Raw genomic sequence first — 27,237 nt, forward strand, 5'->3', positions numbered from 1 at the left:
CATCATTGCAGAAAGAAATAAAGCATGACTTTGGCCATTATTTTGCACAGGGTCAGATTTTTGGAGAGGCTGGGGAGTGTATATCTGGACATACTGGTCTGCCCAGTGCTGCCGAGTAAAGGTGTTGCAGGGTGCACAAATCCAGCAGAGGATATGCATCAGCAGAAAGCAGAGCCTGACCCCAGGCTTGGGAGAACTGGCCCTTGCTGAAGAACACAATAAAGAGGAAGGACATCACAAGGGGCTGCAGCTCTGCTGCAAAGCCTCAGAAAATATTTCAGGGCTTATTTTTCTCCCAGCTGCATATTTCAGCTGGGACGTGGGCCAAGCACATCCAGCAAGGGCTGCTGAGTGCCTGGGGAAGCTGGAGCACAAATTCACTAACTCCTGCCCTGCACCGCCTCTGATAGTCTGGTCTGCTGCCATGGCCAGTGCCACTAGCCTCCAGCTGCAGAGAGAGACTCACTGGCAGCCCTTTCCCTGCCTACTGCCATGTCTGTGCCACCTTATCACCCCTTCACGGTCACTCCCACTCCCAGCATGTGTTGGCAACACGATCTGCCACAGCACTGGGGCTCCAGATCCCCAGGGTTCTTGCCAGCTTCCTCCCAAGCATCTGATTTCTTGCCCATGGCAGGGACTACCAGGTAATTAAGATCATCAGTGCACTTCAGAAGTCCTTTTATCACAGTCCTGATCAGGCAGTAACAAGGTGAGGGTCACCCTGATGTAGGCTCTGCTTGACTTCACCATGTGAATGTGGAAGCTACATCTTCCTGCAAAACCCTAGTCATCAACCAGCACAGTTCATAAATAATCATAGAATCATAGAATAGTTTGGGTTGGAAGGGACCTTCAAAGGTCATCTAGTCCAGCCACTGGCAACGAGCAGGAACATCTTCAGCTAGAGCAGGTTGCTCAGAGCCCCGTCCAGCCTGGCCTTGAATGTCTCCAGGGATGGGGCATCGACCATTTCTCTGGGCAACCTGGGCCAGTGTGTCACTACCCTCATTGTAAAAAATTTCTTCCTCATGTCTAGCCTGAATCTCCCCTCCTTTAATTTAAAACTGTTACCCCTTGTCCTACCTCAACAGGTCCTGCTAAAAAGTCTGTCTCCATCTTTCTTACTGGCCCCTTTAAGTACTGAAAGGCCACAATAAGGTCTCCCTGGAGCCTTCTCTTCTGAAGGCTGAACACAGAATCACAGAATCACAGAATGTCAGGGATTGGAAGGGACCTCAAAAGATCATCTAGTCCAATCCCCCCGCTGGAGCAGGAACACCCAGATGAGGTTACACAGTAAGGTGTCCAGGCGGGTTGGAATGTCTCCAGAGAAGGAGACTCCACAACCTCCCTGGCCAGCCTGTTCCAGTGTTCCATCACCCTCACTGAGAAGAAGTTTCTTCTCATATTTAAGTGGAACCTCTTGTGTTCCAGCTTGAACCCATTACCCCTTGTCTTATCATTGGTTGTCACCGAGAAGAGCCTGGCTCCATCCTCGTGACACCCATCCTTTACGTATTTATAAACATTAATGAGGTCACCCCTCAGTCTCCTCTTCTCCAAACTAAAGAGACCCAGCTCCCTCAGCCTTTCCTCATAAGGGAGATGCTCCACTCCCTTCATCATCTTTGTGGCCCTGCGCTGGACTCTCTCCAGCAGTTCCCTGTCCTTCTTGAACTGAGGGGCCCAGAACCGGACACAATATTCCAGATGTGGTCTCACCAGGGCAGAGTAGAGGGGCAGGAGAACCTCTCTCGACCTACTAACCACCCCCCTTCTAATCCACCCCAGGATGCCATTGGCCTTCCTGGCCACAAGGGCACAGTGCTGGCTCATGGTCATCCTGCTGTCCACCAGGACCCCCAGGTCCCTTTCCCCTACACTGCTCTCTAACAGGTCGTTCCCCAACCTGTACTGGAACCTGGGGTTGTTCCTACCCAGATGTAAGACTCTACACTTGCCCTTGTTATATTTCATTAAATTTTTCCCTGCCCAACTCTCCAGCCTGTCCAGATCTCGCTGGATGGCAGCACAGCCTTCTGGCATGTCAGCCACTCCTCCCAGCTTGGTGTCATCAGCAAACTTGCTGATAGTACACTCAATTCCCTCATCCAAGTCATTGATGAATATATTGAATAATACTGGTCCCAGTACCGACCCTTGAGGCACTCCACTAGATACAGGCCTCCAACCAGACTCTGTCCCATTGACCACGACTCTCTGGCTTCTCTCCTTCAGCCAGTTCACAGTCCACCTCACTACCTGATCGTCCAGTCCACACTTCCTCGGTTCAGCTGTGAGGATGCTGTGGGAGACTGTGTCAAATGCTTTGCTGAAGGCAAGGTAGACCACATCCACCGCTCTGCCATCATCTATCCACCTTGTTATGTCTTCATAAAAGGCTATGAGGTTGGTCAAGCATGACTTCCCCTTGGTGAAGCCATGTTGACTGCCCCAACTCTCTCAGCCTGTCCTCCCAGCAGAGCTGTTCCAGCCCTCAGATAATTTCTGTGGCTCCTCTGGCCCCTCTCCAACAGGTCCGTGTCTGTCCTGTGCTGAGGGCTCCAGAGCTGGACGCAGGACTGCAGGTGGGGTCTCACCAGAACGGAGCAGAGGGGCAGAATCACCTCCCTCAAACTGCTGCCCCCAGTCCTTGTGATACAGCTGAGGATACAATTGGCGTTCTGGGCTGCAAGTGCACATTGCTGGTCACATCCAACTTTTCATCCACTAGTACCCCCAAGTCCTTCTTGGCAGGGCTGCTCTTAATCATGTTCATGACCACTTGGGGAACTTGAACATACCTAAGTCTATGGGATCTGACAAGGTGCACCCCAGAGTCCTGAGGGAATGAAGTAGTTGCAAAACCACTCTCCACAGTACTTGAGAAGTTGTGGCAGCCAGGTGAAGTCCCTGGTGATGGGAAAAAGGGAAATATCACACGCATTTTTTAAAAGTGTAGAAAGGAGGACCCCAGGAACTACCAACCTATCAGTCTCACCTCTGTTAGATAGAGTTAATTTTCTTCACAGCTAGGACCACTGAGATCTGTGCCAGGAGAGGAGACAACACAGCTGTTGTGGCTAGTAGCTGCTTCTTCCAGAAAACCTGAAAACTGTGGTTCTCAGATGAGAGATCAGAGAGCAGCAAGACTGCAAAAGGGACTTGAAATTGCCCTGGTGCACAGAAGAGAATGAAAGCAGTACTGACACTGGCGGAATTTCCCTCTCCAATGAGGAAGCCTCTTGCGCTGTATGTGATTTCTCTGCGTGGCAGTTTCCTTTCTGTGCTCACACCTCTTGCAATCAGACGAGTGTGCTGTGAGGCAGCCAGTGGGGCTGAGACCTCAGTCCTGCCCTGGGTGCATAAGCAAACATGGACTTACAATGGACATTTCTCCTGGTCCTCACACTTCTGCTGGCAGTGACGGAGCAGGAAGAGCCAGATCCGCAAGTCTCTGGAGAACCTCTGGAAACAGGTAAGAAGTGCTCTCTCCTCTCCCTGCAAAAGAAGGTTTTGCTGCTCTCCTGATGCAAGGTTGCTGTGTATCTTTACCACATGCAGGGTGCAGTAGCTTTATCAGAGAGGACTGGAGCTAATGTCCATACCAGGGCTCAAGACACTCGAGCATCAGCTGGGTTGTGGTGGGATGAAGTTCTGTTTGGGAATGGAGAGCAGCAAGCCTTGGTGTGCTGGGAAAGCCTCCACAGGGGCCGTATCATTCCTCTGTGGAGGGGACAGTGTCCCTGAGGGCAGCAGTTAGCCATCTCTCTTTGCACAGTGTGAAGATACCATGTCCTCACTGCAGTGGATATGGGTGCTGATGCCCAGCAAAGACCATGGAAGCCATAAGCTGAGCCCCAGTGTGTCCAGGAGACCCCAAAGGAATTATAGTTTGCTGGAATTGCTCTTTAATGGGCTTCCTTAGTACCAGAATGCCAGGGCAGCCCCAGGGTTGGGCTTTTCCTATGCAGGCTGCACACTTTCATCCCAGCAGAGTCAGCTAGTGAGTATCTGCAGGCTCACATGTTATCTGACCTCCAAGGAAGCAGATGAATCAATCCCGTGCAGCACTGTCTGGGGTCTGAGCTGTGGTTCATGAGCTGTGATATTGCATTAGTCTTCATCTCTCTGAATTGGAGTATTTCTCTAAATTTGTCTTGCTGGAGTTAGGTGATCAAAATCATTATACTAACATCTACTCATGTTGTCCTGACTCGCTGCAGGGATGCATCTGGGCTGGTGCAGGCTAGATTAAGGACGCTGGCTATGATAGAGGCCAGGGAGTTGGACCAGGATCTTTAGTTGCTGATGTAAAACTCTTGTCAGGGTCTGTACTGTGTGATATGGACCATAGGAGCCCATTCCCAGGGTAATGTGTCCCCATGGTTGCAGGGAGCATAAGCACAAAACACTGTTACTCAAAAACTGAGGGCTAAACGTGCAACAGAGGATATTATCCTGGCCAGAGTAGCTTCCCCTTGCCCAGATCCCTCATGGAAGCTGTCCTCCCAGGCTAGCTTGTGCAACAGTACCCAAGCGTGGTGTGGCCCTTCGTCTTGTTTGCACCGTGCTCACTAAGGCCAGGACCTGGCCATACCTTGCATGGTAGGATGCAGTGGGGACCTGGTGGTCAGAAGACCCTTGTCACATTCTGTACATCTTGGTCACTCAGCCAACCCTGAAGGACGCTGGGGCCGTCTGCAGCAGAGATTTTATTGCTGAGTTTGCACCTTGGTGTTTATGTAAAGCGGAATCAAGACAAAAACATTCGTCAGCTGCGCCCAGCAGTGCAGGCAGCCCTGCCTGCATCCACAGCACGTGAGCTCAATCCGTCCCAGGACCTGTGCCATGGTCCACACCTGGTGGATCAGGGACCTTTCCTTGCTGAGGGAGAGGACAAGGGGTGTGCCCAGGATAGGGCAGGAGGATTCCACCCATCTGTTAGTGTGGGGGTCCTGGTGGACAGCAGGATGACCATGAGCCAGCACTGTGCCCTTGTGGCCAGGAAGGCCAATGGCATCCTGGGGTGTATTAGAAGGGGGGTGGTTAGTAGGTCGAGAGAGGTTCTCCTGCCCCTCTACTCTGCCCTGGTGAGACCTCATCTGGAATATTGTGTCCAGTTCTGGGCTCCTCAGTTCCAGAAGGACAGGGAACTGCTGGAGAGAGTCCAGCGCAGGGCCACAAAGATGATGAAGGGAGTGGAGCATCTCCCGTGTGAGGAAAGTCTGAGGGAGCTGGGGCTCTTTAGCTTGGAAAAGAGGAGACTGAGGGGTGACCTTATTAATGTTTATAAATATATAAAGGGTGAGTGTCACGAGGATGGAGCCAGGCTCTTCTCGGTGACAACCAATGATAAGACAAGGGGTAATGGGTTCAAGCTGGAACACAAGAGGTTCCACTTAAATATGAGAAGAAACTTCTTCTCAGTGAGGGTGACAGAGCCTGGAACAGGCTGGCCAGGGAGGTTGTGGAGTCTCCTTCTCTGGAGACATTCCAACCCGCCTGGACACCTTCCTGTGTAACCTCATCTGGGTGTTCCTGCTCCAGCGGGTGGATTGGACTAGATGATCTTTTGAGGTCCCTTCCAATCCCTGACATTCTGTGATTCTGTGATTCTGTGAATGGGCCTCTGTGGGGCAGACAGTGGCAATGGGGCAGGGTAAAGCTGTTGGGCAGAGATGGGGGACATGGGAACAAGACATGACCCAAGCATCCCACTTCCCAGGCATCCCTGAGTCCTGGCAGATGCAGAGTACAATCCATGAGGTAGAACAGCCCAGTGGGGACAGTGGGCAAACAGCTCCTGCTTCATATTGCTGTCCCTTTCCACGCACCTACAAAGACCCTTCACACTGGTGGGACCAGGGTGCCAGTCGGTGTGGGGCTGTCCCTGTTCAGCAGGGCTCCTGCATGCCAAAGCCACTGGGCCAGCTTCCCCCACTTGCCCATCCCCCAGCACTGAGCACCGGCAGCGCCAGCCACGGGCACGGCAATAATTCTCGGGGAGCACCGTGGGCCACAGACTCAGCAATTGCCAAGGAAATGAGGGCAGAGGGCAGAGCCATGTCCCAGGATTGGGTGGACAAGGTGAGCATGCACACGGTGCTGGTGGGGTCACACACGGTGTTGCCAGAAGCCCGGGGAAGAGCAGAGCAGCTGCAGGCAGAGGATGTGGTTGGTGCCTGCGGTACAAGTGCAAGCCAGCACAGCAGTGCTGCTTTGCACACCCCGTCACCAGGGAACCGTGCACTGAGCAGGGTGCATTGTTTCCTTACCCTATTGTCACCTTATTGTCTTGCTGTGCTCGTCTCAGAGGGGTTTTCTCTCTCCTGAGGTGCCTCGCCAGTGTGAAAGCCTCATCTCCTTACAGTCCCCGTGTGCCTGGGAGGCAGGTGGAGAAGCTTCTAGGGAGTGATTTCCCTGCAGAGTCAGACTCCATGATCCAGGCTGGCCCCGGTCCTTTTCTCATCAGTCTTTCTTGACGTTATGCAGTGATTTAGTAGCAGATTTCGAAGCCCTAACTTGAAGAGTAGCTGTAATGCCTGGTGAGCGGGAGAGGGCTAGGTTAAATAAGACCACACTCAATCTGAAAGGTTTTGTGTTAGTGGGGCTCGAATTTCCAACAGTACCTAGAATAAATCCTGTGGGGATCACAAGCACTAAGAGATGCTGTGGAGGAGCACCTTGGGGCTGGACACCCTTGGGACTGTGAGCTGAGTGCTCCACCATGCTTCCCCTTCCCATAACCAGAGTACAGTGAGGATTCAGGAAACAAGTGTTTCACCTCCTGTTCTTAAAACTCTGTCAGATGCCCTTTTGCATGGCAAAACTGCACAGGTTAAAGTGCCAGCATTTCCCTGCTGTCCTCATGGTGCTTGCTTTGCCACCTCCTATCCCTGGCACTGCTCCCACCCAGAGCCCCTTCCCCACCCTCACATTGCCCGTTGCTCTTAAAGACCCACTCAGCAGCCTTGGTTTCTTGCAACAAATACAGAGATGCTTTAAGAACCATGCGTGTCTTCTCGGTGGCTTGCAACACCACTCTTCACTGGTGGAAATGATGCTTGCTTTTCCTAGCTCCTCTCAGCAAGCACAGGGCATCAAATGCAGCAGGACTCCAGCATGCTTTGCTGTGACCTATGTTAGCTGCTGAGCTGCCATGGGAAAAGGGTTGAACTTTGCCTGCTGCTCCTTAGATTTCACCTGGTCTTTTATTCTTTGTGGTAATATAATGTAAGAAAGTATATCTTTTGCTGATAAGCAAAGGACTGAACCCAGGAGCTTGACCTGAATAACCAGCATAGCTGTTTCTCCTTTCTCCTGATTGTCTGTGACTTCTGCTTCTAGGGCATGCCAGGGCTTTGTTTTACCTGCCAGACTCATAAACCCTTTGCAGCAGGGACAGGCAGTAAAGGTATTTCTGTAAAATGCTTTCTATATTCATGTGTATTAAACAATATTAACAAGGAGGTTATTCATTCAACACCATAAACTAAAAACAAACAACAACAAAACACACACATACCAAAAAAAAAAAAAAGTAACAACCCAGAACAGTTAATCTCCGACTATATGAGGCAAATAGGCTAACCTTTTGTTACCACTCCTGCCTAAACATTCAGTATTCTCCACTTTGCAGTGAGCACACGTTGCATGTTATCAGAAGTGCCTGTTTGTTCACATCTATGCCATATTTTCCATGCTGAAATTTCACTTGTCTCAGCCTTTTTCCTATAGTTGGGGGTGGAGGGCCTGTGGGTGGTTCTCTGCATACCACGGTGCAGGGTAAAAAACAGTGTTTGATGACTGTATTTTTACCCTCCCGGATGCCGTTAGTCCCTACAACGTTAGAAGATGAACGTTTCTTTCCCCTTTCTGAACACCCTCCCTTCTCCAGCAGTACCATGTCCCCCCACGCACAGGCGTGTGCATCCGTCTCCTTTGCACAGATGGTGAGCGCCAGCCTGGTGAAACTGCGGCAGATCTGATACCCTCTGACTCATGTGTGCCATGCAGCTTCCCATGGCCACCACCAAACCACACAAACAGCCACCCTGCACTAGAGAAAAGGCTCCTTTGCTCACACGAGCTCTTTTCTCATGCAAATGTTACCAACTGGTTGGGGATGGAGTGTAAGAAAGAGGCATTGGTCCCCTAACCTGTGCATCTCTACTGCATTCAGCAGTCATAGATTAGCTTCTCTCAGCAAGTCTCAAGTGGTAACTAGATGCCTGCTTATTGGAGAGGTGAGGCTGAACTGGGTTTTATTCAGCGATGTTCTTGAGATTAAATAAGACATGGACTGAAAGTGTCTTCTCTTCCCCTTTCTGTGGGGAAGCAGAGACTTCTAGGCTCTACCCTCAAGCAATCATCAGCAATGCCACCAGGAGGGGCTCTGAGGAGCTGCAGAAGCCTGAATGCAGATGGTGTCAGTGCTGTGGTGCCTTGTGTTTCTTTGGCTCCTCGTCAGCGGCTGGGTGGGGGTAGGAGGGAAGCTCTGGAGGGTTTGTCATGGCACTGACACTGCTATGAGAACGCTCTGCAAACAGGAGGCAAATAGGCTTTGGCAGCGTCCCAGGCTGTCTCACTGCTGTACACTACCCCTCTGCAAGGCAAGCAAGCTCATTTTGTCATTCCCATCCTTCTGCCTGACAGTGCTAGTTCCCAGGCTAATTTCAGAGGTTGGTGCACTCCCCTACAGCAGCGCTGTCCAGGCTCTGGCTCCTCTGAGGCTGGGGATGAGCTGTGGAGTCTGTCTGTTTCTGATCTCTCCCACCCAGCCCCCGGGCACTGCCCAGCGTGGTCCATGTCCAGCCTTGGTCTGGGTGCTGTGTTAGCCCCTGCCTATCCCATGCATGAGGACAACAGACCCACATCCACCAAGCCAAAGTGCACAGGGGAGCCTGTGGGGAAGACAAAAGAGGGCCAAATGACCACCCCCACAGCTCAGAGGGACAGGCATCCTGCTGGTGTTTGCAAGGGGCTCTGCAGGCACAACCAGGTACAGGGAGGGAGCAAGGACTGCTCACCACTCTAACCCTTGTGCCCAAAGGGCAGACGTGGCCCCTGGCACACCGCCGGCACATGTGCAGCGTTTGCAGAAGCACAATTCAGCCCTATGACCTTGCCTGATGCCGCACTGGAAACCATAGTGGATCACAGCTGCAGCCCGCCACCCACTCCTAGCAGACATGGTCAGGAGGACAGAGGAAGCCCTGGATCAAAAACTGCACCTCTGCCAGGCCCATTTCACCTGAAAAAAAAGAAAGGGGAAAACATACTAACATATCTGGCAAACAATTAGGGCTGGTAAATGCCCAGGTTTAAGATAAGTGATTCACTAGAGTCCTGATGAAGGTGACCAGCCTAGTCAGAAATGTGTGGTTCTTGTGCCAACTGTGTCCAACGGATTCCATCACACATGCTTCCAGCCTGGGAGCCTTACAAAGCACCTATTTACTCGTAATTCAGTGAATTGCTCATAACTAAGGCAATCAATCCTAAGTATCTGTCAACAGCAATTTCACTGTGCAGAAGTGTCACCTTTTAGTAAAAAAAAAAAAAAAAAAAAAAAAAAAAAAATCATAAACTTTAAACAAAGACTATTTCTCCTTTGTACTACAGCAAGCCTGCACTGTGTTACATCTCTAAAGCAGCAACTATGAGATATGGTGTTTTTAAATGTAGTGTCACCCTTGGCTTCTGTAAGGAGGCACTATACAGGGCCAAAACCCTCCAGAGAGGGTCATTCATAGTTGCATCAGCAGCAAATGCTTTGCTACATGAAGGGCACTAAAAGTTTCATTGCGAGGCTCAGAGAGGGCTGGGAGCAAGGCAGAGCTCTGGCACACAGCTGCAACCACCCCTGCCAGCAGAACATCGGTGGTTGTAGGAAGACACGTCCAAGATACCTCTTGAAACCTGCACCTGCATCAGCAGTATACACATTTCTCCTGAATTTCCCTCCTGGTACGTTGCCATGTCCTGTGCTGCTGGTGTGTTTTGGGTCACTTCAAGGATTGTAACAGCTACCAGGAGGTATGGAAGCACTTACAAAAGGGAAAGCAACCAGGCCCCCTTGCACCGAAGGTCAAGACTGAGACAGTCTGGGAGAGGCCAGCCATGCCCATGCGCACTCGCAGCCCCCTCGGCTCTTAGGGCTGTCCCCACTGGAGGAGTTTCATTCCCTCAAGCTGCTTCTTGCTTGAGGTCAGGCCCTTCAAACCTTTTCTCCAGCAACAATTCTTCATATTATTTTGCTGTGACCCTAAGACGGAAGGCTCCCCATCAATGAATAAGCTTTGTACAGGCATGATTTTAGGCCCTGAAATGCAAAATGAAGCACTGGAAATGCCTTCATGAGTAGGTCTCACCTGCCTGAAAGAACTGCTGCTCAATTTGCCAGTCTGGTGGGATTTTATTCCATTTATTTGGCAGAGGCTTTATTCTGGCTGAGGTGATGCAGCTGTTGTGGTCTGCTGGCCTTCTGCACGAGGAGTGCAGAGCAGTCATGGTTTCATGGTGAGTCTCAATGCCATTTCGGTGTGTTGGGAAACAGCACAAACTCACTGTGCCTGCCTGGCTGCACCCCAGTTACTCTGAACAACGTTTGAGTACTTACAGCTGAATTTGCTGGATGAAGAGAGCTTACAGAGAAGTATATTTCTTATTACATGACAACTGGTATCTGCTCAGAGGCTAGAGACTCAGATTAGTGCCATGCAGAGACACAGCAGCAATCCTGTCTAGAAACTAATGGAAAATGAAAATGAAGATGTACTTCTATCAATCGTCCAATCTGCATGTTGCAGAATGCAACTAAACATGCATCTAGTTAAACATGTACCTGCAATCCCTGTTGACTCCATTCTGCCAACCCAGATGGGGGGTGTTAACCCTCTTGGGTGAGGATGGGAGGGGTATGGGACAGGAGGTACCCAGTCCTAGAGCCAGTGGGTATTTGGGGCAAGGGATGGAGAGAAGAAAATAACAAGTGTGGCCTGCAGAGCAAGTGAACTGGTACTTGACTGAGCTTTTTGCTGCAAGTGTGCACATGGGTATGAGCAAGTAGTGCCCAGCAGGAAGACGGGAATGCAGGTGAGTGGTGCCAGCAGAGACTCCCTGGGGCTGGTGCACTCGCACAGCCCCTGTCTTTGGAGGAGAGAGCGCAGGAAAGAGCAGCATCCTCCAAAAGGCTGGATCCCGCTGGCTGGGATCCCTCCACACGTGTGGGTGGGAAGGAGGGCCTGCAGGTAACCGTCCTGCACTGCACCTGAGGCTGCAAGGAGGGTTAATGCACCTGGGGTCTGGGGCCTTGTTCTGGGAGGTGCTCATCTCTGCCATCCCTCTGAGTGAGGGGGACCAGCACCTCTCTGGACAAGGTCTCCTCACCCCTGAGGATGCTCCGTGAGTCCAGCGATCCTCAGGGCTTTCCCTCATGGCCTTTGCACACAGGAGGATGTAAAGCTCCCTCCAAGTGGGACCCCAAGCTGCAGTTTACCCCAAACCAGAGCAGCTATGCCGTGGACGATTTGGTGCAGCTGAGCTGTGCTGGGGAGTATGTGCCATCGGTCCCCCAGATCAGATGCGTTTCCAGCGGGACGCAGACCTTGTGGAATGAGACTGCCACCTGTGAGGGTAAGCAGAGCCCCACGTCACCCTGGGGTGTCATCCTGGGGTCCTCAGCTGACATCAGACCCTCCATGACATGGTCATGTCTCAGCTCCTCCTGGATGAGAGTCCAGGAACCAGGGACCTGGATGCCTCAGCTTTCCACCTGTCTTGGCAGTGCTGGGGCACCTTTTATCTCAGCACCTTGCTGCGGGGAGCTGCTGGAGTCTGAGCTCCTGGGGAGGAGTTCAAACGGGGCAACAAGGGTCATGGTGCTGGGGGCTACTGTAAGCCCCATGCCTTCAAACAGTGCCTGGGCATATGGCCAAGGTGATAGGAGTGGAAAGCCCTTTGTGTGAAGGCTGGGCAGGAGCCCATTCCCAAATGAAGCCTGAGTGGGACAGCCTACACATCTCTAGGGATGGATGGGGCGGCACTTGGCCGGCCTGTGTTCAGCCTTAACTCTGCTCTAGGCTGCAGGAGAGAGATTTGGAGTTGAGTGGGTGGTAACCAAAGGAGCTGGACACTGTCAAAGTCATGGCAATAGACCCCACAGCAGGCCTCTTCCCATCCTCTTACATCCACCCTTTCTCCTCTGTACAGAGAGATGCCAGCAGCCCCAGTGGGACCCAAGGCTCCACTTTACCCCAAACCAGAGCTTTTACAAGTTGAGCGAAGAGGTGACACTGAGCTGCTTTGTGGAGGACCCCCATCCCCTTGCTGTGATCAGATGTGCAAAAGGGATGACTCCAGGTTGGAAGCATGCTTGGGAGGTGAAGGACAATCAGGACGTGTGGCATGAGGTGGCAAAGAACCTCACCTGCACCACAGGTAAGTGGAGAACAGTAGGTCTCCACTGCAACAACACAAGGAGGGATCTGCATATCCATACCTGTGAGGTGCCTGGGCCACAGCTCAGAAATGGGTCCCAGATGGGAGCAGTCTCTAAGATGGGGAGGGACAGAAGCCTTCAGTGTGGGGCAGGGTTTCTCACTGTCCCCTCATCTCCTCCGTGACTATTGCAGAGTTGCAGGCCATAGGGAAGCTGGAGGAGGCCGGATCCTGCCTCTCAGTTCTCCTGTCTCCCAGTGTCCTATACCACCACCTTGCCCAGGCTCACGCTCCTTTCCTGCACTTGGGCCCTTGACTTTCCTCTGGGTGTTCAATGCTGACACCACAGTCATGGACCAGCCTCAGTCCCCTTCTGCCTTGTGTACCCCCTGTCCTCGAGATGGTATCTCAGACTTTCTCCCTCCAGGAAAGTGCCCAAAACCCCAGTGGGATCAAAAACTTCGGTTTCAACCAAACAGAAACAATTACCGACTGAATGAAGAGCTGAACCTGACCTGTCCTGGAGCTCTGAAGCCATCCGTGCCCAAGGTCAAATGTGCAAGGCAGTTCGTAAGAGTGAACTCTGGAAAACCAGTCTATGAAGATACCTGGTGGGGCAGGAAGAGCACAGGTGCCTGGATACCCATAGAGACGGCCGTAGAGTGTATTGGTAAGTGAGGCAGCAGCAGCTTTGCCATGTCCCCCCTCTACCTTCACATTCCATAGCTCGTTGCGGGGTTTCCCCACTGAGCAGCAGGCACAACACAGTCTACCCTTGGTGCTGTGTTGCCCATGCAAACTGTTGAAGAGGACAGCCCAGGCAGGCAATGAGACAAGTGCCAGATGGGCAAGCCAGCAACTGCTGCAGTGTTTTCTGGGCAGAAGAGAAGGAGAGTCCTCTCCCAACAAGACTTACTGAGGGGTCATGTCCTGACAGATGGACGTTTCTCCTTCCCTCTCCCATCAGCAGCTGGAGGGATTGCTGTGGATTGCTGATACCCCACCACCTACCTGTACCCTGCCTTGTCACCACCCACTGCAACTAACACCCACTTTCACCTCTGCCAGAAACATGCCAAAGGCCTCAGTGGGACTCCAGCCTCCAGCTGACACCAGACCAGAAGAATTATAAGAAAAATGACGAAGTGACACTGAGCTGCCCTGAGGGTTTCCAGCCATCTGTCACCACAATCAGATGCTCAATTAATGTCCGGCCCATCAGCTTCCGGCATCCTGCATACAGCGTAGATTGGAGTGGACGGGACAGCAAAGGTGACTGGATCCACGTTGGGTCCAGTGTGAAGTGCATCGGTAAGGGAGCCATCTGGAGCTCTCCTGGCTTCCATGCTCTGCTCCAAACTGAATGATTGCTGAGATCCCACCACCCACCCCTGTCCCAGCTTGTCACCTCCCACCTGCCTGCCCTGTGCTTGTCCCAGGTGGGGATGCGTCTGGTGCCAGGCTCAGTCTCGGAAGGAGCTGTGGGATCAGGGTGAGGACAGCGGCAGAGCTGCCCATGCCAGACCAGGGCAGAGCGCTGGGTGTGCAGGGCTCCAGCCTGTGATTCATGGGTGGTTGGGAGGTTCCTGGTGGGGGTACCAAGAGTGGGGCCCTGCAGATGGGTGCGAGGGCCTGGGGCAGGATCCAGAGCCAGCACTGAGGTGCACACGGAGGTGCTCTGGTCCTTGCTCTCCCTCCAGATGCCACACCAGAGTGCACAGATCTGCTTGCCCCCTGCCCGCCCATGCTGGCGAGGGACCCTGGGGACCTCTCCTGCAGCCCCAGGAGCTGGAGTGGAGGGGACTGAAGGGAGCCCTAGTGCTTGGGGTTTCGTTAGCCCTTGGCATCAGGCTAGAGGCTGTGCGGAATTAGAGGCAGGAGCGATGCCCTCCCGCCGGTGATGGGGATGTGGGGCTGCCCCAGGCAGGGACAGAGCTGTGCTGGGTGTGGGGATGGCTGTGCAGGGGCCGCCCAGGGCTGGGTGGAAGTGGACAGGGAGAGACAAAGTGGGGAACTGCGTTCTGCTGGTGGTAGGGGATGGCTGAGAGTGTTGTGGACAGAAGAAGGTGGATGGGGGAGATTCACGGATGGGTGGTCCTCCATGCTTTGGGTGCACAAGGAGAGCCCCCTACTCACAAGACTTGCCTATGGGTAATGTCCTAGCACATGGACATATCTCCTTCCCTCTCCCTTCAGCAGCTGGAAGGGTTGTGGCCGCCCCTGCCTGAGCCCATCACCTCCCACCCCAAATAACACCCATATTCATCTCTGCCAGAAACATGTCAGAAGCCCCAGTGGGACTCAAGTGTCCATCTCTTACCAAGCCAGTCATACTACAAGAAGAACGAAGAAGTGATGCTGAGCTGCCCTTTTGGTTTCCAGCCAACCTTCACCCATGTCAAATGTTCAAGCGAAGACCAGTCCTTCAGTCATGGGAAACCCAAATACAGAGAAGTTTGGCTTGGATGGAACATGGGAAGTGCTTGGATTCCCATTCAGTCCGACGTGGAGTGCCTCGGTAAGGAGGGCATTAAGAGCTCTCCTGTCTCAGGAGCTCTCCTGACTGCCCCGCACTGCCCTTCCTGAGCAGGGGAGGGCAGGCTGTGTGTGCACAAGAGGTTTTTGTCTCTCTGCCTGCCTGGGGAATTGGTAGGTGCTGCTGAAGGCCATGTGGAGGCAGCTCCTGAGCCTACCCTGTGCTTGTCCCAGGGCTCCAGCAGAGCCTTGGTGGGGATGCGTCTGGTGCCAGGCTCAGTCTCGGAAGGAGCTGTGGGATCAGGGTGAGGACAGCGGCAGAGCTGCCCATGCCAGACCAGGGCAGAGCGCTGGGTGTGCAGGGCTCCAGCCTGTGATTCATGGGTGGTTGGGAGGTTCCTGGTGGGGGTACCAAGAGTGGGGCCCTGCAGATGGGTGCGAGGGCCTGGGGCAGGATCCAGAGCCAGCACTGAGGTGCACACGGAGGTGCTCTCGTCCTTGCTCTCCCTCCAGATGCCACACCAGAGTGCACAGATCTGCTTGCCCCCTGCCCGCCCATGCTGGCGAGGGACCCTGGGGACCTCTCCTGCAGCCCCAGGAGCTGGAGTGGAGGGGACTGAAGGGAGCCCTAGTGCTTGGGGCTTGGTCAGCCCTCGGCATCAGGCTAGAGGCTGTGCAGAATTAGAGGCAGGAGCGATGCCCTCCCGCAGGTGATGGGGATGTGGGGCTGCCCCAGGCAGGGACAGAGCTGTGCTGGGTGTGGGGATGGCTGTGCAGGGGCCGCCCAGGGCTGGGTGGAAGTGGACAGGGAGAGACAAAGTGGGGAACTGCGTTCTGCTGGTGGTAGGGGATGGCTGAGAGTGTTGTGGACAGAAGAAGGTGGATGGGGGAGATTCACGGATGGGTGGTCCTCCATGCTTTGGGTGCACAAGGAGAGCCCCCTACTCACAAGACTTGCCTATGGGTAATGTCCTAGCACATGGACGTATCTCCTTCCCTCTCCCTTCAGCAGCTGGAAGGGTTGTGGCCGCCCCTGCCTGAGCCCATCACCTCCCACCCCAAATAACACCCATATTCATCTCTGCCAGAAACATGTCAGAAGCCCCAGTGGGACTCAAGTGTCCATCTCTTACCAAGCCAGTCATACTACAAGAAGAACGAAGAAGTGATGCTGAGCTGCCCTTTTGGTTTCCAGCCAACCTTCACCCATGTCAAATGTTCAAGCGAAGACCAGTCCTTCAGTCATGGGAAACCCAAATACAGAGAAGTTTGGCTTGGATGGAACATGGGAAGTGCTTGGATTCCCATTCAGTCCGACGTGGAGTGCCTCGGTAAGGAGGGCATTAAGAGCTCTCCTGTCTCAGGAGCTCTCCTGACTGCCCCGCACTGCCCTTCCTGAGCAGGGGAGGGCAGGCTGTGTGTGCACAAGAGGTTTTTGTCTCTCTGCCTGCCTGGGGAATTGGTAGGTGCTGCTGAAGGCCATGTGGAGGCAGCTCCTGAGCCTACCCTGTGCTTGTCCCAGGGCTCCAGCAGAGCCTTGGTGGGGATGCGTCTGGTGCCAGGCTCAGTCTCGGAAGGAGCTGTGGGATCAGGGTGAGGACAGCGGCAGAGCTGCCCATGCCAGACCAGGGCAGAGCGCTGGGTGTGCAGGGCTCCAGCCTGTGATTCATGGGTAGTTGGGAGGTTCCTGGTGGGGGTACCAAGAGTGGGGCCCTGCAGATGGGTGCGAGGGCCTGGGGCAGGATCCAGAGCCAGCACTGAGGTGCACACGGAGGTGCTCTGGTCCTTGCTCTCCCTCCAGATGCCACACCAGAGTGCACAGATCTGCTTGCCCCCTGCCCGCCCATGCTGGCAAGGGACCCTGGGGACCTCTCCTGCAGCCCCAGGAGCTGGAGTGGAGGGGACTGAAGGGAGCCCTAGTGCTTGGGGTTTCGTTAGCCCTTGGCATCAGGCTAGAGGCTGTGCGGAATTAGAGGCAGGAGCGATGCCCTCCCGCCGGTGATGGGGATGTGGGGCTGCCCCAGGCAGGGACAGAGCTGTGCTGGGTGTGGGGATGGCTGTGCAGGGGCCGCCCAGGGCTGGGGGGACTGGGCAGGTAGAGACAATATGGGGAACTGTGTGCTGCGGGTGGTGGGGGATGGCTGAGAGTGTCCATGGACCAAAGTGGGTGGATGGGGGAGGTTCACGGATGGGTGGTCCTTCATGCTTTGGGTGCAAAGGAGCGTCCCCTCCTCATAAGCCTTGCTTATGGGTAATGCTTGGCAGATGGGTGTTTCTGCTTACATCTCTCTTCAGTGCCTGGATGGACTACTGAGAATTTCCTTGCTACCACCTACCCATGCCCATCCTCAGCACCTTTGAGCCCAACTAACACCCACTTTCACCTCTGCCAGAAACATGCCAAAGGCCTCAGTGGGACTCCAGCCTCCAGCTGACACCAGACCAGAAGAATTATAAGAAAAATGACGAAGTGACACTGAGCTGCCCTGAGGGTTTCCAGCCATCTGTCACCACAATCAGATGTTCAAGTAGTGTCCGGCCCATCAGCTCCCGGAATCCTGCATACAGCGTAGATTGGAGTGGACGGGACAGCAGAGGTGACTGGATCCACATTGGGTCCAGTGTGAAGTGCATCGGTAAGGGAGCCATCTGGAGCTCTCCTGGCTTCCCTGCTCTGCTCCAAACTGAATGATTGCTGATATCCCACCACCTACCTGTACCCTGCCTTGTCACCTCCCACCTCAACTAACACCCACTTTCACCTCTGCCAGAAATGTGCCAAAGGCCCCAGTGGGACACAAGACTCCAGCTGACACCAGATCAGGAGAATTACAAGAAGAACGAAGAAGTGATGCTGAGCTGCCCTGAGGGCTCCCAGACACCTTTCACCCATGTCACATGTGCAAGGGCAGTCCAGCTCACCAGCAATAGGCAGCTTGTGTACACAGACCGATGGCTTGGTAGGAACAGCAGAGGTGACCTGTTCTTCATTCAGTCCAGCGTGCAGTGCATCGGTGAGGGAGCCATCAGGATCAGGAGGGTACTTTGCAGGAGCAGGATTCTGGGAATGTGTCAGGGTAAAAGTCATCATGAAGGTCATGGCTTTCCCTTGGGGCCAGCGCCATCAGGTTGATGACCTGGAAACAGTTCCAGGATGAAATATGTCCTGTTGTGCTCTCCATGGCACCAAAGTAAGACTCCAGCCACACAGCTCAGAGGGTGTGAGGGCAGAAGGATGCCTTTGTTCCTCCCTGTGAGCGGGGGTCTAGCCCACCTGGGTATACCATGTTCTGCCCTTCCTCTTGTTCTCCCTGCCCATGTCCTGACTGAATGGGGGCAGTTGCTTCACTGGGGGAAATCTCCCAAAATGTCATGCCAAGCCTTTGAGTGCATCATGAGCCCAAACTCCTCCTGCTCCCCTTCCTGGAGAGCTGGAGTGAACAATTTCAGCCTCTCGCTTTCCCTCTCTCCTGACTGGGTGGGGAGCAGAGTTGTCTGACTGCAGCATTCTTGCAAGGTTCAGGTGGGAAGGCAGTGACCCTCTTGCAATGTCTCCTTCCTAGACATCCTTCAGGTTGTCCCTGGGACCCTGGAGATTTCAAGCACCAGCATCAAACTGAACTGGACCTGCAGTCTGCCTGACATGTGCCAGCGCATGTGGGCCAGGTGCCGTTTGGCAGACCCTTCGTCCTCTTCCTGTAAGGCTGAAGAGGTGAAGGGAGAGGAGACGCTACAGGGCCAGGAGGGAACATTCACCTGTCCCACTCTGCAGCCCTTCACTGACTACAGTGTCACCATCTCCCTGCCGTCCAGCACGATTCTGTACAGACAGCTCCACAGGACGAAGGAAACAGGTATGTGTCCACCTACATGAAATGTAAAGGTGCCCTTCGCCTAGCAGCTCAGCCTGATCATCCACTCCCTGCAGTGATGGTCTTGGATTGAGTCTTCTCAGAGCCAGTGGGGGCTCAGGGAAAGGGCCTGTGAAAGGCCCTGGAGCAGAGCACGTCCCCTCCTCCCTCAGTGTTGTCCCAAAACCAGGGTTCTTTACCCAGTGTGCATACAAATGAGCCAAATTTAGCACACAGAAACAAGATATTGTTTATTACAGAGCCGCACAAGTCTGGATGCTGGAATAAAGCCAGTATGACAGCCAGAAAATTAACAGTTGTTAAATACAAAATCTTATCACTACCCAGGGCAGTCCCAAAAAGACAATTGGTTACACATTTGCTTATGGCATTACATAATCCTTCTAGCAAATAATGAGCAATGCTCAGCTAAAGGACACTTTATCCAACAGTCTCAAGATATGTGTTAAAGCAAGACTGAATTACTTATGCAGGCTTCAAAATGTCTAAAGCTGCAAGGTCAATCTCTCTGATTGGGTGCTTTGCAAGTCACTCTTATCTTTGTCAGGCTAACTTAAAACTGAAAGCATTTACATATCTTTAGGTTAGTAATTGCAGACAGGATTCATTCTTTTAAGTGCTAATGACAACACCAGGAGCTGTCTGCACCCTGCTCTGGGCTCAGCTTCTCCTTGGCATCACCACCCGTGACCCTATCCTTCTGTGCTTCCAGTGCCAGACAAACTGGAGGAGCTGTGGCTGGATCCCAGCACAGGGTCCCTCAGATGGAAGCCACTGCCCTCCTGCAAAGGAGAGATCATTGGATACCAGGTACCAGGGGAACACAGAACTCCCATGGTCCCCCTTACCTTGCCAGGCACCTCCCTGCCTGGAGCTCTGTGCAAGCAGCCTGGGGAGAGTGGGGAAAGGAAAGTTATGATGACCTGCAGGTTGAAAGAGAACTTCAGGTCTCCTCTTGTGGTGGATGTCACCACAGCACCTGCACTGCAGCAATATTATACCAGTGACCTGGCATCAGGCTCATTACAAATATATACACCTATCCAAACGGACAGCCTCCCCCTTGCCCTCAGCTCTTCACAGAGGCTTTGCTTACAGAGGCAGCCACTCTAATGTGTTGAGTGTTGGCTCAAAATTCCTCCTCTTGTCTGCATGGGGCCAAGGCTTGTGCTGGTTCCTCTCTGGAAGCCTTCCACAGCTGGGGCAGCTACAGAGAATGGGAGGCTTGCAAGGGTGCTTTGCTCTCTCTGGATGTGCTGTGCGCAGGTTCCCAGAGGGCAGGTGGGAGCTGCTGCCCTCCAGCTCTGTCTCCTGTCCCCAGTTGAACATCACAACGAGGAGTGCGCAGGATGGCAGCCTCCTGGAGATGGAGCGGCTGTGGCTGAACAGCCCCGTCACTGAGTACCGGCTGCCTGAGCACAGCCCCGGCAGCAGATACGTGGTGACGATGCAGGGACTCACGGCTGCCGGAGCCGGGGCTGCGTCACTGTGGGAGCTTCAGACGGACAGCTCGGGTAAAGCTTGCTGTGTCCTGGTCCCTCCAGAGTGGCCATGACAGGTGTCCCGGCTGAGGCAGCTCTGCGTCCCCAGCCCTGTGGCCTCCTGGTTGTCCTGGAGGAGCCTGGGCACCCAGGAGCTGAGCTCTGCAGCCTGCACTGCCTGGGGTGTCCCTGTTCCCTGCACGGCCCCTGCCGTGCTGCTCGCTGATGCTCAACCCCCAGGTCTTCCCCTCCAGACACCCCACACCCTCTTGACATCAGCTGCCGCAGCGTCCATGACATCTCCCCATCCCAAGGGACAGCAGTGCTTCCTCTCCACCCCATCACCCGTCCCTCTGAGGCAGCAAGGTGAGTGCAGCCCCCAGCACCTCTGCTCTCCACAACCCCGAGATGGGTTTCCCCACCAGCAACACTTGCCCACAGCCACCTCCACCCCTCTTTCCCTGTCCCCGTCTCTCCCAGCCCTCTCACCGCCCTGCCTTGCAGGGAGTACCAGCTCATCGTGGCTGTGATGGACAATGACACGTCAGTGGAAAGTGCCTGCTCGGGGGAGCCGCAACCCTTCAACGCCAGCCAGCAGCCTGGTGCCTATGTGGCCGCCATGCTCAACCTCACAGCCCCCACAGAATTTGTGTTGGGCAATGGGATCCATGGGCAGGATTACCACAATACTGCCCTGCGCCTGGGCTGGGACTACTTGGCCCTTCTCCGCCTCGTCCGCCGCTCACAGCAGGTACCATCCACCCATCTCAGGGGCTCTGACGATGCTGCCAGCTGGGGCCGGGCCCCTCGGCAGGGTCAGGGCTGTCTGCCGACGGCAAGTGGCAGTACTGCACAGGCTCTGCTCTGGGTGTCTGTGCTGAGAGTCCAGGCACCTTGGCAGGACAGTGTCCCCGTGGTCCTCGGCCACAGCTGGGGCATTGGGTGGCCATGGGTGGGAGGCCTGTGCCCCCAGGGCAGGCTGTGGGGCAGGAGTGGCCTGAGCTCTCGCTCCCTCTCCTCCAACAGGCAGAGAAGTTCTCCTGCATCTGCTACAGCTTCTCTGTTGGTAAGTGAACTCCTTGCTCCCTGTGCCTGAGGGTCTCTCCTGCACGTTGCCTTTTCCCAGCCTGGCTGCTTCTCGTGGAGAGGAGCTGGCTGAGAGCAGGAGCTGTGGGGTCCCATTTTTCTACTTCTGTCTTCGTGCAACTTCTCTGAATCTTGAGACTACCTATGGTAGATGGGCTTTGGGCTACCTTGATCTACTTGAGCAGGTGTGGCACAAATGGCAGTTGGACACTCTACATTATTCCTGCATCTTAGTCCTAGCACTCCCCTGGTGCATGTGCAGCCCCAGAAATGCAAACCTCACTAGGCTCTGGGCTATGCCTGGGGCAGTCAGGGAGATAGAGCTCACACCAGAGGGTACCCCAACAAGCAAGTACCTACCCTTTCTGCAGCAGCTTAGCTATTCTCCAATGCACAGCCTGTGGCGGGAGAAGAAGGAAGCTACTTTTCTCCCCTTGCCCCTCTGTGATCTCCCAATGTCCAGTTAGGGCTGTGCCGAAGCCTGAAACTAGGCTGTGCTGGTTGCAGGGCAGGAGCCAGTGCCTCAGCTGGGCAGTATGTCTGTGCTTCTGGCAGTCTTGCTGGTGGCTGCACTCCTGGCACTGGGGATTTTGCTGCTCTTCGTGCTTTTCAGGTCAGTATGTGCCTCACCTCTCCTGCTCTCTGCAAGGCATCCAGCACCTTGCACGGCCTGGGAGAGTCCAAGTAGACCCTGAGATAAAGCAAGGTGGGAGGCCAGGCCACTATATGGGCAACAGCCTCTCCTCTGTCTCTCTCTGCTGCTGGTCTATGGGCCTGTCTTGCTGTTTTGCAGGAGAAAGTACAACAGTTCAAAAACCTCAGAGAACAACAGTGCTATCCCCCTGCGAAGACATCGAGGAGGTGAAGTATGAGCAGAGGCCCTGCATGTCTTGTCTGGACATACTGTCTGTTAAAAGCACAGGCAGGGTGCTTACAGGCTCTGTAAGGCCCTTGCAGCAACAAGGGGACCAGAGCTGGCTGGCATAGGGAAAGTGACACTTCCCAGGAGAAAGGGACAATCTAGGGTTTAGTGGGGTTCTGACCACTGCAATTCCAGCTCAGTCCCAGCTGCAGAGTTGTAGGATCAGCCATCAGGCACAAACTAAACTCCTGGCTTCATGGTCTCCATAGGTGTGGGCAAGCTGAACACAGAGATCCCAGTGGAGGAACTGCTGGAGGCTCTGAAGAGGTTTAAAAGGGCAGAAATAGAAGCAGAGCAGACAGAGGATGAATCAGTCGACAGGCATGGCGCTGGGCGTCTGAGAGAGTATCAGGTCTGGTTTAGCTTTGCTTTTCCACCTGGCTGCACTGTTCACTCAGCCCTCACCTCTTCCTTGGGTGTGTGATGCAGTTGGCTTTGGCCAGCCCCAGAACACATGCCAATGCAGAATGGACTTGTCTTCTTCCTCTGCAGCAACTGTCCTCCACTTTGTTGCATCCCTGCGATGCTGGGAAGGAGCTGTGTAATCAGAACAAGAACCGCTACAAGAGCATCATCCCATGTAAGCAGAGCTCTCCAGAGGTTGGCACAGGCACTCGGAGGTGGTTGGGCAGTACAGGGTTCTGGCCTGGTGTAGGTGGCACTCCAGCTCATCAGCAGAGCTGAGCTCCTTGCCGCATTGACCGTGGCCACCAAAACCCAGAGAGATTTTTCAAAATTGTCACGTTGGACGTATTTTATATCCGGTTGGAGAATCCTTGTTCTGCCCCTCAAATCTCCTTGCAAGCTTAATCATTCATCATTGTATTTCTGTTCCTGCTGTTAGTCTTTGCTGAACACTGCCATGTCCCATACAGAGGTGGATATTTGTGCGATAGTGGAGGGAGTGACCCAATTTCTATCAAAACTTAAAGCTCCTCTGGGGCCCACAAAATGTGGGCATTTGGCCACTTCATTAACAGTCTTCCCCAAAACCATGTTGCATTTCCTGCTCTGCCACATCACCTTTCATCTCCTCAGCTGCTCTTTACTTCTGAACATGTCCTGAGGCCTCAGGTACTGCTGAGGAGGGAGAAGACAGTCCTGGACTTTCCTAAATTACATACTTCTCCTTAAACAGCCACTTAAGTTGGTGCCCCAAAGACAAAGTCCATGAACTCCCACCTCCCTTCTCTTTCAGATGATCACTGCCGCGTGGTGCTGCAACCCTCTGACACAGGGAATGGCTACATCAATGCCAGCTATGTGGATGTAGGTAGCGAGGACTTGCTGCCATGGGCAGGGTGGAGGTGCCTGGGCAGGGTAGGAGGGGTGACTGTCTGCTGAGTGGGGACAGTCCTGCTGACATGGGCGACCCCAAGGTCTGGCACCTCCTGCCCTCAAGTCCTGTCAGATCGTGGGCCGTCACTTTCCTTGTGTCCTCTCTGAGCTACTCAGAGTACTCGGTTTTTGTGCACTTCTCATCTCTAACAATAAGGGACTTGTGTGAGGGACAGAAGCCAAAATACAGTCCCTGGGTACCCACTGTGTGCTGGCCAGGTGTGGTGCTGTGGGACATGAGGGCTCTGGGCTCTGGTGTCTGTAGGGATGGGTCTTTTATTTTGTTCCCTGTTAAACATTTAACCCATGTGACCGGAGATGTTTGAACTTCTTCCCCACAGAGCTACCGGAGTCCACGCTTCTTCATTGCAGCTCAAGGTGAGCGCTCCCAGCCCTCATGCTCACGACATGCTTGTCACTGCCCTGAGCACTTTGGAGAGGGGGACCTGTTAATAGCTTGGTCCAAGGTGCTGTATCTCCTGGGCCTCTGTCTTAGATGGTGGTTATGGCTGCTGCAGGGCATGGAAGGCTTTAGTGGCACTTTGGCAGTGACCAGCTGGAGCTAGTCCCTGGCTGAGTACATAGTCCTTCCATACACAAGCCTGGTTTGTTCCTTTTGGTGGCTGGTGTGACAGGGACAAACCTGCAAACACCTGACACGTCTGCACTCAGTGCACTCAAAGACAGGATCCTTCCGATGGTGTGAAGCCAGGATGGGTTAGTCTGCTCTGTGCAGCATGTGGTGAGGTTTCCAGCTCCTTGCAAAGCTGCAGAAATGCTCTTCAGGAAATAGAACCCTAAATGTAGGAGCAGCTCATGGTTGTCTTGAGGGTCTGGGTGGGGAAGCCCCTGAAGCAGCAGTGAATCCCTCATGTATCCTGCGCTCAATTGCCCTCCCTCTTCCATGTCCCAATTTCTAACATTGGTGATGAAGCCAAGGTGCCCATCACCACTGGTCAGGTGCTGCTGTCCCCAGGCAGAGGGAACCCAGGGCTTCTCATAGCCTGGGAACATCTGAGTTGTGCCTTGGAGCACCCTCATGGCTGGGACACTGGCACAGGGCTCTCCTCTTCCTCTCCAAGGCCCCTTGCCTGGCACGGTGGTGGATTTCTGGCAGATGGTCTGGCAGGAGAAGACCTCAGTCATTGTGATGCTGACGGGCTTAGTGGAGCAGAACAAGGTAGAGAAAGCATCTCAGCCTGTGCTCAGCTTGGGCCTCCCCAGAGCCCAGGCTTCCTTGCCTGCTTTGCTTTGCTCCCAGTGCAGCTGGCAATGAGGGCAGACAGCAGCTCCACACCACTGCTGGCTTGCAACGCTCCTCTCATGAGTTTGCTAGTGCTTAGCAGTCTTGCTGCTGTTGACAGACCAAGTGTGAGCAGTACTGGCCAGAGCAGGAGCAGGTCTACGGGGACCTCACTGTCACACTCAACAACACCAGGACCACCACGGGCCTTGTCACACGCATCTTCTGCCTGCAGAAGGTAAGCCTGGCATGTAGCTGAGATGGGGATGTGAGATGCTTTTGGGTTTCAGCAGCTGGTGGGAGCTGTTGGCCAAGAGACGATGTGGGGAGCCCTGCCCGGTCTCTAGCACGATCAGGTCGGTGTTGCTATCACTGGATGCCGTGCCAGGGCATCGGCCCCAGGTTTCTGTGCCAGGCAAAGGCAAAAGCTCCAGTGGTCACTTCAGCTGGGTCTGGACTGAAGATGCACATGGGCAGCTCATGCATCCTTGAGGGCTTGGATGAGGTGACCACAAAGGTTTTAAATGCAGTTAAAGGAGTGCATCCAGGATGATGGGACAGGTGTCTGCTTGTCCTGGATTAATCTGCAGAAGGTCCACATAGAAGTTCCGTGGTCACACAGTTCCTAAAGCTGAAGAGATACTTTATCTTTTAATATAACTTAATTATATTTCTCAAGATGGGTACTTCTGCTGAAGTTGTAACTCAGATAATAAGCAGAAACTGAAGGAGCTGCAAGGAGGGGAAAACAGGTACAATATAAAGAAACTGCAATTATGTGTATTCTCTTCTTGTTTTGGCCTTGTCTAGCTAAAAGGTAAAGCCCCAAGAGCACCTGATGGTGGGACATAGTTCATTAGTTCAGGTCAAGTGAATATGATATTTAGGGAAAAATACATCATGGGCTGGTAACAAACATCACTACATTCACATCAGTGCAGGAGCAGCCTTAGGAAATGCCTTCATTGGGCAAGCCAGGGCTTTTCAGTGACTATGGAAACACTCTATGCCGTGATTTTTGTCTTTTTTTTTTTCCTCTGGGGCACAAGTTGCATTTACTCCTCTGAATTCACTGTACACAGCATGGGGAAGCAGAAAACAAAGTGAATTGTGTGGCTGTGCACTGGGTGAATTTGGCCTTTGCTGCCTGATGAGCTATAGTGGAGCAGCCATTGTGGTAGGGGTTCTGGGGAGAACACTGTGTGCTGGTTCCCTCCCTAAGTGATTTTCTCCACCGCTCCTTACTTGCTGACATGCAATTACTTCACACAAGTTTCCAAGCTGGCTCCTGCTCCCTGCTCCCAGCCATGTCTCCCTCTTTGCAGGCAGGCTGTGCTCACCCAAGAGTGGTGGAGCAGTTTCACTACCTGCTGTGGCCAGACCACGGGGTGCCCAGAAACCCTGCCCAGCTCCTGTGCTTAGTGGAGGTGGTGAACAAGAGGGCTTTGGAAGCTCCTACTGGACCTGTGCTGGTGCACTGCAGGTACTGGGCTGAGAGCACTTGGGTGCTGGGGCAAGGCTGGCCGTGGTAGCACTGACCCCCAATTTTCTGCATCCTCAGCGCAGGGATTGGGCGCACAGGTACCTTCATCTCCCTGGACTTCCTCCTGAAGATGGGGAAGGCTGAGGGCAAGGTGGATGTGTTTCACTGCGTGCAGAAGCTGCGGGAGCAGCGGGTCAGCATGGTGCAGACCAAGGTGAGGAGAGTTACCAGCTCCCTGCACACTGGCAGGCTGCAGATCTGCTTCCCACCCTTCCCAGGGATGTGGTGTGCAAAGCCACGCTGGCCATGCTGTACATGGTCTAGCCACAGGGACTGGAACTGCCAGATGATGGAGACTGCAGGATCTCATTTTCACTGTTTTGTCCAAACCCAGTCATGATCTGTGTTCCCCTGAGACCCTCTGAGGTGTCAGAGGCATTCAAATGTACCAGTCATTCTGGTACAGAAGGGCTGTCTTGTAGGCAAGAAGCATAAACAAGAGTCCACGTGTCATTCAGGTTTTCAGGATGTCTGCCCTCATGGCATCTTCTGTGCAGCAGTGTCCTGGCCTAGGGACTACATCCCTATGGTCTGCTCAGTGCTGGGACACTACGCAGGAAACTAAGTTGAGAAGGATCATCCAGCTGCTTGTAGGAGGACTAATTAGTTCACTGGTTTTCTGGGTTTCCTTCCCCAGAGCAGGGACCTAGTCTGAGAGCGGGCATTAAACCACAGGAATATGGTCTTGTGTGGGTTGTTGCAGTTGCTGGCTGTTTCTCAGAGCAGGGCTGCTTGCACTGAGGAGTGTCTGGCCTCGGGACCCCACAGCAGGAGGGTGAGGGATGGACCTGGCTCATTCCTGGCACAGGTCAATGCCAGTGACCTGGCGG

At 53.8% G+C, this 27,237-nt stretch overlaps 1 protein-coding gene across 3 annotated transcripts in view; it reads left to right on the top strand.

Annotated features, from left to right (window-relative positions):
- The first annotated feature begins 3,315 nt into the window (after positions 1-3,315).
- The window catches only part of LOC136002469 (receptor-type tyrosine-protein phosphatase kappa-like), a 28,946-nt gene continuing 5,024 nt past the window's right edge, over positions 3,316-27,237 (top strand). For 2 of the 3 annotated variants that reach the window (XM_065657531.1, XM_065657532.1), the window contains exons 1-25: positions 3,316-3,481; positions 11,461-11,643; positions 12,220-12,447; positions 12,875-13,117; positions 13,516-13,758; positions 14,723-14,965; positions 16,011-16,253; positions 17,316-17,558; positions 17,694-17,936; positions 18,486-18,776; positions 19,507-19,604; positions 20,116-20,308; positions 20,530-20,641; positions 20,780-21,026; positions 21,302-21,341; positions 21,869-21,974; positions 22,155-22,222; positions 22,493-22,635; positions 22,776-22,863; positions 23,482-23,552; positions 23,963-23,999; positions 24,704-24,801; positions 24,986-25,102; positions 26,190-26,347; positions 26,426-26,561. In XM_065657531.1, the coding sequence (XP_065513603.1) occupies positions 3,379-3,481; positions 11,461-11,643; positions 12,220-12,447; positions 12,875-13,117; positions 13,516-13,758; positions 14,723-14,965; positions 16,011-16,253; positions 17,316-17,558; positions 17,694-17,936; positions 18,486-18,776; positions 19,507-19,604; positions 20,116-20,308; positions 20,530-20,641; positions 20,780-21,026; positions 21,302-21,341; positions 21,869-21,974; positions 22,155-22,222; positions 22,493-22,635; positions 22,776-22,863; positions 23,482-23,552; positions 23,963-23,999; positions 24,704-24,801; positions 24,986-25,102; positions 26,190-26,347; positions 26,426-26,561 (3,975 nt within the window). In that variant the 5' untranslated portion in view covers positions 3,316-3,378. The remainder of the gene's footprint in view (positions 3,482-11,460; positions 11,644-12,219; positions 12,448-12,874; positions 13,118-13,515; positions 13,759-14,722; positions 14,966-16,010; positions 16,254-17,315; positions 17,559-17,693; positions 17,937-18,485; positions 18,777-19,506; positions 19,605-20,115; positions 20,309-20,529; positions 20,642-20,779; positions 21,027-21,301; positions 21,342-21,868; positions 21,975-22,154; positions 22,223-22,492; positions 22,636-22,775; positions 22,864-23,481; positions 23,553-23,962; positions 24,000-24,703; positions 24,802-24,985; positions 25,103-26,189; positions 26,348-26,425; positions 26,562-27,237) is intronic. The other variant, XM_065657533.1, reaches the window with a different exon arrangement.

This window comes from Caloenas nicobarica, chromosome Z, assembly GCF_036013445.1.
Source record: "Caloenas nicobarica isolate bCalNic1 chromosome Z, bCalNic1.hap1, whole genome shotgun sequence".
Lineage (NCBI taxonomy): Eukaryota > Metazoa > Chordata > Aves > Columbiformes > Columbidae > Caloenas > Caloenas nicobarica.